Source organism: Boleophthalmus pectinirostris, unplaced genomic scaffold, assembly GCF_026225935.1.
Source record: "Boleophthalmus pectinirostris isolate CB_2022bp ecotype Guang Dong unplaced genomic scaffold, ASM2622593v1 HiC_scaffold_21, whole genome shotgun sequence".
Lineage (NCBI taxonomy): Eukaryota > Metazoa > Chordata > Actinopteri > Gobiiformes > Gobiidae > Boleophthalmus > Boleophthalmus pectinirostris.
In genome coordinates this window covers 38,645,058-38,652,557 of record NW_026571175.1, presented here as the reverse complement: position 1 = coordinate 38,652,557, position 7,500 = coordinate 38,645,058, and the positions used below count along the sequence as shown (strand labels likewise).

Sequence of the window (7,500 nt, the reverse complement as noted above, 5' to 3'; positions counted from 1 at the left end):
GTGTGTGTGTGTGTGTGTGTGTGTGTGTGTGTGTGTGTGTGTGTGTGTGTGTGTGTGTGTGTTTGTGTGTGTGTGTTCTTTATTAATTTCTGATTATTTTTTATAAAATGATGATTTTTGTTTTAATCATTTTTTATCTTTCGGATTTTCCATAAAAGGCTAATCTTATTCAGCATCGCCATCCTTTCTCGCTCTGCTCTCTGATTGGTTGGTTTCTGTGTCAGTCATCCCTCTCCTGCCTCTGATTGGCCGCGGCGCTGACAGGTCCTCGTCGCCCCGCCTCTTTGGTTCTGTTCTCGCCTGTGATTGGTCGGCGGCGCTCCCCTTCCTGTCGAAGCTTCCAGACGGGTCCGTGTGAAGATGTTCGGGCAGCAGGTTTTAGTTCTCAGTGAGTAAAAACTCTCCTCATTTTCTTTACAAACGCGTTATTTCACTGTTTAACTGCAGCAGAACCGGCCCCGCGGCTCCGGCCCGTGTCCCGCGGGGTTTTGGAGCCTCAGACCGCGGGGAGCGGCTCACGGCTCCCGGAACATGTGGCTCCTACTGCCGCAGCTAATGCTAATCTGTTAGCTGTTAGCATCCCCCCCGTTCATTTCAATGGACCCGCGGCTAACGGCTAACGGCTGCGAGAGGCGTGTCGGAGCTAATGCTAATGCTAATGCTAATGCTAATGCCACACTCCGGCTTTGATCCACAAAAAGAAAAACGTGATTTGTGTTTTAATAAAAATCTTCGTGTTTCTGGTGAAAGATTCACAAAAGTGTCTCCAAACTGAACCTCTGCGTGTTAGCGGTAGCATCGTTAGCATCGTTAGCCCCGTGTGTCTTTGTGTTTTGTGTTTTTGTTTCGTTTAAACTCTTGGATGTTTCTAAACTCACGGATTTAAGTTTTTGCCCGCGTTTAAACAGAAACAGAATCTGAAAAAATCTGAAACATGAGTTTAATCTGAGGCGAGTGGAGTGGGGTTTGTGCGGACTCATGGAGCCGGTGATGCTGCGGCTCCGGCTCCACCCTCGTGATGCGACTCCTCAGGCTGCGGCTCTTCATGCTGCGGCTCCTCATGCTGCAGCTCCTCGTGATGCGGCTGCGGCTCCTCGCGCTGCGGCTCTTTGTGACGTACACACGTGGACAAAGTCCCATTTAAATCCCGTTTTGTTTTCCGCGTCGTCATGTTCATGTTTCCTGTTCTGTTTGTTTGGATGTTTTATAAATGAAATGGAGATGTGATCGTGGAACTTTGTGCGTCTCGTGTTCGTCCTGATCTCACCACTTTCTCTCTCACTGTTTTTTTTATTTATTCACAAACAGATTTGTGGATTTTGGCAAAACAAAAGACAATTTCTGCTCCTGTTAATGTTGTCAGGATCAGATTAGTCCAACACTCTGGTAGACCTGGTGTAGACCTGGTGTAGACCTGGTGTAGACCTGGTGTAGTCCTGGTGTAGTCCTGGTGTAGTCCTGGTGTAGACCTGGTGTAGACCTGGTGTAGTCCTGGTTTAGACCTGGTGTAGTAAAACAGAGACACTGGGACATTTCTTGTATAAATTGGGACAAATCAGTGTTTTTGTATAAATCTGTGGGACAGAGACACAGGACGGGGACTGTCCTGTGTCAGGGAAACAGGGACAACTGGACACATGAGGACCTGACCCTGTTGGGCCTGTTCTAGTCCAACACACACACACATATATCACACACACACACATATCACACACACACACATATCACTGACACACACACACACATATCACTGACACACACACACATATATCACTGACACACATATCACACACATATATCACACACACACACACACACACACACACACACACACACTGACACACATATCACACACATCACTGACACACATATCACACACACACACACATATATCACTGACACACACATCACACACACATATATCACTGACACACACATCACACACACACACACACACATATCACTGACACACACACACATATATCACTGAGACACACACTCAGTTTGTGTGTTTCCGTCGTCTTGTCCTGGTCTTTTTCTTTTGGTTTAAACTTGTGTTTTTGTTTCAGATCAGAACGTGAAGAGAGAATCTGGGCGAAAAGTCCAGACCGGCAACATCAACGCTGCCAAGGTGAGTCCAGGTCCAGACCAGGTCCAGACCAGGTCCAGACCAGGTCCAGACCAGCTTTATTCCTGGTTGTGTGTAATAGTGTGTAGTAATAGTGTGTAGAATGGTGTGTAATAGTGTGTGTAATAGTGTGTAGTAATAGTGTGTAGTAATAGTGTGTAATAATAGTGTGTAATAATAGTGTGTAGTAATAGTGTGTACTAGTGTGTTGTAATAGTGTGTGTAATAGTGTGTAGTAATAGTGTGTGTAATAGTGTGTTGTAATAGTGTGTAGTAATAGTGTGTAATAATAGTGTGTAGTAATAGTGTGTACTAGTGTGTTGTAATAGTGTGTGTAATAGTGTGTAGTAATAGTGTGTAATAGTGTGTAGTAATAGTGTGTGTAATAGTGTGTAGTAATAGTGTGTAGTAACAGTGTGTGTAATAGTGTGTAGTAATAGTGTGTGTAATAGTGTGTAGTAATAGTGTGTGTAATAGTGTGTAATAGTGCATGTAATAGTGTGTAGTAATAGTGTGTAGTAACAGTGTGTGTAATAGTGTGTAATAGTGTGTGTAATAGTGTGTAGTAATAGTGTGTGTAATAGTGTGTTGTAATAGTGTGTAGTAATAGTGTGTGTAATAGTGTGTGTAATAGTGTGTGTAATAGTGTGTGTAATAGTGTGTGTAATAGTGTGTAGTAATAGTGTGTGTAATAGTGTGTAGTAATAGTGTGTAGTAACAGTGTGTGTAATAGTGTGTGTAATAGTGTGTAGTAATAGTGTGTAGTAACAGTGTGTGTAATAGTGTGTAATAGTGTGTGTAAGTGTGTAGTAATAGTGTGTAGTAATAGTGTGTAGTAATAGTGTGTAGTAACTGTGTAATAGTGTGTAGTAACAGTGTGTGTAATAGTGTGTAGTAATAGTGTGTAGTAATAGTGTGTGTAATAGTGTGTAATAGTGTGTAGTAATAGTGTGTAGTAATAGTGTGTGTAATAGTGTGTGTAATAGTGTGTGTAATAGTGTGTGTAATTGTGTGTAGTAATAGTGTGTAGTAATAGTGTGTGTAATAGTGTGTGTAATAGTGTGTGTAATAGTGTGTGTAGTAATGTGTGTGTAATAGTGTGTGTAATAGTGTGTGTAATAGTGTGTAGTAATAGTGTGTAGTAATAGTGTGTAGTAATAGTGTGTGTAATAGTGTGTGTAATAGTGTGTGTAATTGTGTGTAGTAATAGTGTGTAGTAATAGTATGTTGTAATAATGTGTAGTAATAGTGTGTAATAGTGTGTAGTAATAGTGTGTAAATGTGTGTTTGTGTTACAGACCATCGCAGATGTGATCCGGACCTGCCTCGGCCCTCGGGCCATGATGAAGGTGACATCATCTGTTTTATTTAAATGAATATTTGTTGTTTAAACGACGTTTGTGTGAATCTGAACAGTTTAGTGCAGAGATCAGACTCTGATCAGAATTAAACACAGTCAAACACTCTGTCCACCTCGTGATGTCATCATGTGGTGATACAGGAAGTGCTCCACTGTGTTTTTAAACTCCACACACTTCACCTTCACTAGAATCATGTGGATCATTTGTGGACTTGATGCTTGAAGTCACATGTTGAGCCTCGTTAAACTCTGCACATGTGACACTGTGAGGACGACGAGACGACGAGACGAGCTGGAGACAGTTTGAGTCTGAGGTGGATCTGGACCAGGTTTTGGATCTGTTCTCGATGTTCTGAGTCAGAGTTTTTGAGTGTTTAGTTTGAGGTTTGACAGGAGCTCAGTCTGGAGACGTGGACTTCAGCTCCGTTTGGTTTGGAGGTAAAAGTTCTTTGTCACTGACCTGAGGTTCTCGTGTCCAGATGCTGCTCGACCCGACTGGAGGAATCGTCATGACCAACGACGGGAACGCCATCCTCAGAGAGGTCACATACACATGTCACATACACATGTCCCATACACACACACACGCCATCCTCAGAGAGGTCACATACACACGTCACATACACATGTCCCATACACACACACACGCCATCCTCAGAGAGGTCACATACACACGTCACATACACATGTCCCATACACACACACACACGCCATCCTCAGAGAGGTCACATACACACGTCACATACACATGTCCCATACACACACATACACACGCCATCCTCAGAGAGGTCACATACACACGTCACATACACATGTCCCATACACACACGCCATCCTCAGAGAGGTCACATACACACGTCACATACACATGTCCCATACACGCACACACGCCATCCTCAGAGAGGTCACATACACACGTCACATACACATGTCCCATACACACACACACGCCATCCTCAGAGAGGTCACATACACACATGTCACATACACATGTCACATACACACACACCATCCTCAGAGAGGTCACATACACACGTCACATACACACACACACACACACATCCTCAGAGAGGTCACATACACACATACACACGTCACATACACATGTCCCATACACACACACGCCATCCTCAGAGAGGTCAGATACACACATACACACGTCACATACACATGTCACATACACACACACACGCCATCCTCGGAGAGGTCACATACACACGTCACATACACACACACACACACACACCATCCTCAGAGAGGTCAGATACACACATGTCACATACACACTCTCCTCAGAGAGGTCAGACACACATACACACGTCACATACACACACACACGCCATCCTCAGAGAGGTCAGATACACACGTCACATACACATGTCATATACACACGTCACATACACACACACACACACACACACACACACACTCTCCTCAAAGAGGTCAGACACACATACACACGTCACATACACACGTCACATACACACACACGCCATCCTCAGAGAGGTCACACACACATACACATGTCACATACACATGTCACATACACATGTCACACACACATGTCACACACACATGTCACACACACATGTCACATACACATGACACACACACCATCCTCAGAGAGGTCACACACACATACACATGTCACATACACATGACACACACACACACACACACACCATCCTCAGAGAGGTCACACACACATACACATGTCACATACACATGACACACACACACACACACACACACACACAATCCTCAGAGAGGTCACACACACATACACATCTCACATACACATGTCACATACACATGACACACACACACACATCATCCTCAGAGAGGTCAGATACACACACACACACATACACACCACTTTCATACTGGGCAATGTGGGTGAAGTGTCTTGCCTAAGGACACAACAGTTTTTACGACTGGTGCCTCCTGTGGCTCCTGCTTTTCCCAGAGTCTCCATCCGAGTCCAGACCCAGATCCAGACCCAGATCCAGACCCAGACCCAGACCCAGACCCAGACCAGATCCGACCTCTGAGCTTCTCAGGAAAAACTGACAGTTGTTTAATCCACAGACACAAGAACAAAACACAGAAACATTTCAATGAAAACAAGAAAAACTAGAAACATTAAAAGACTCAGAATCCAGAACAAAGAACGAGCCTCGCCAAACCACAGACCTGACCCCACCGCAGACCGGCCCCCACCGCAGACCTGACTCCCACCGCAGACCTGACCCCCACCGCAGACCTGACTCCACCGCAGACCTGACTCCGCAGACCTGACTCCCACCGCAGACCTGACTCCCACCGCAGACCGACCCCCACCGCAGACTGACTCCACCGCAGACCTGACCCCCACCGCAGACCTGACCCCACCGCAGACCTGACCCCCACCGCAGACCTGACCCCACCGCAGACCTGACTCCACCGCAGACCTGACTCCACCGCAGACCTGACCCCCTCCGCAGACCTGACTCCACCACAGCAACATGAAAACACCAGAGGAAATAGTCACACAGCAAACACTGAGCCCAGAGTCTGGAGAACATCAACAACCCCTCATGTTCTGTCGGCGGGTTCTGTGGTTCTCAGTTCTGTGGTTCTTGGTTCTCTCGAGTGGGTTCTGTTGGTTCTCTCGAGTGGGTTCTGTTGGTTCTGGTGGTGACCCGTGTTATCTGTGAGCAGATCCAGGTGCAGCATCCGGCCGCCAAGTCCATGATGGAGATCAGCAGAACCCAGGACGAGGAGGTGGGAGACGGAACCACGTCTGTCATCATCCTGGGTGAGTCTGTGTTCTCCCCGTGTGTCCTTTGGTTCTGACCCTGTTCTGTGTGTTGTGTGTGTTCTGACTAGAGCCCGACCGATATATTGGTTGGCCGATATTATCGGCCGATATGCTTGCTGATATGGGCCGATATTTCACGTGGGCATGTTACACCTCGTTATAAAGCTTAGACTCTCTACATTCTGTTCATTTAATCCAATTTACAGACAGATAAATGTCCTCATATGTGGCTCCACATCAGTATTTATCTACGGAGTCATTTGTCTGTGTGTGTCGTACTGTCCCTGAACACACCACAGAGTCGCGTCACTCACGTGTGTTTGTTTACACCCGGAGCGGTGCACAACACTGAGATTATTTTCTTTTTACGGACAATCGGTTTGCGTCTGGATTAAAAGGACATTTATTAGTGCAGATTTGTGATGTGGGAGGAGCCTGTGTGAGCGGTGAGTGTTGGAAATATGTCGACTCTGAAGCTAGTTTTGGTCATTTGTTATGGGTTAGCTGCTGTAGCTCCGCACATAAACACACTGTTTTCTATTGGTCTGTTCTAAAGTGATTATATTGTTCGTATATTTGCTACTGGACCTGCACTGATATGTAAATGAGCTGTGAATAGACGTGTGAATTATGACATTTGCGCATATGATTAATTACCGCGGCGCGCATGTATTTACGGCTAAAGGCTAATAGCGCTACTTTCTTTACTAGTTATGGGTCCGTCGCGAACGAAATGACTCTTAGAACCGGCTCTTTGAAGCGAACGACGGGAGACTGATCCTTATTGGGAGCCGTGTTTTCTCTTTCTCTCACTTTTTTTCTCTTCACGCCGCGTGCAGACTCGTGGTAGTTTGACAGCGGCAGCGGCTAAAAATGAAACTTTGAGAAATTTGCATGTACGTAGGATTAAAAATAAATAAAAATACAAAAACGAGCATATTTGACTGTAGTTTAGCATAAAATAAATAAGTCCCGGTTTAGTCCTTTTTCAGTCCTGGTTTAGACCTGGTTCAGTCCTGATTCAGTCCTGCTTTAGACGTGCTTTAGTCCTGCTTGCAACAAAACAATCTGAAGAGCCACTTGGGAGCCAAAAGAACCAGCAGCTTTTAGTGAGCCGAGCCAAAAGAGCCGGTTCTCTAAAAAGAACTGGAATCCCAGCTCTTCATTAAGAGATGGAGTCCCATGTTTGCTCTTTTATTCCAACAAGTTTAG

At 45.3% G+C, this 7,500-nt stretch overlaps 1 protein-coding gene across 5 annotated transcripts in view; it reads left to right on the top strand.

The window, feature by feature from the left end:
• The first annotated feature begins 279 nt into the window (after positions 1-279).
• cct3 (chaperonin containing TCP1, subunit 3 (gamma)) overlaps positions 280-7,500 on the top strand; it is an 18,965-nt gene continuing 11,744 nt past the window's right edge. For 4 of the 5 annotated variants that reach the window (XR_008632721.1, XR_008632720.1, XM_055157330.1 and 1 more), the window contains exons 1-2: positions 4,851-4,994; positions 6,189-6,285. Coding sequence is in view for 3 of the 5 variants with exons in the window: in XM_055157330.1 (XP_055013305.1) it covers positions 4,866-4,994; positions 6,189-6,285 (226 nt within the window). In the remaining 2 variants the exon portion in view is untranslated. Of the gene's footprint in view, positions 389-2,069; positions 2,132-3,426; positions 3,478-3,967; positions 4,031-4,850; positions 4,995-6,188; positions 6,286-7,500 lie in introns of those variants that run through there. The other variant, XM_055157331.1, reaches the window with a different exon arrangement.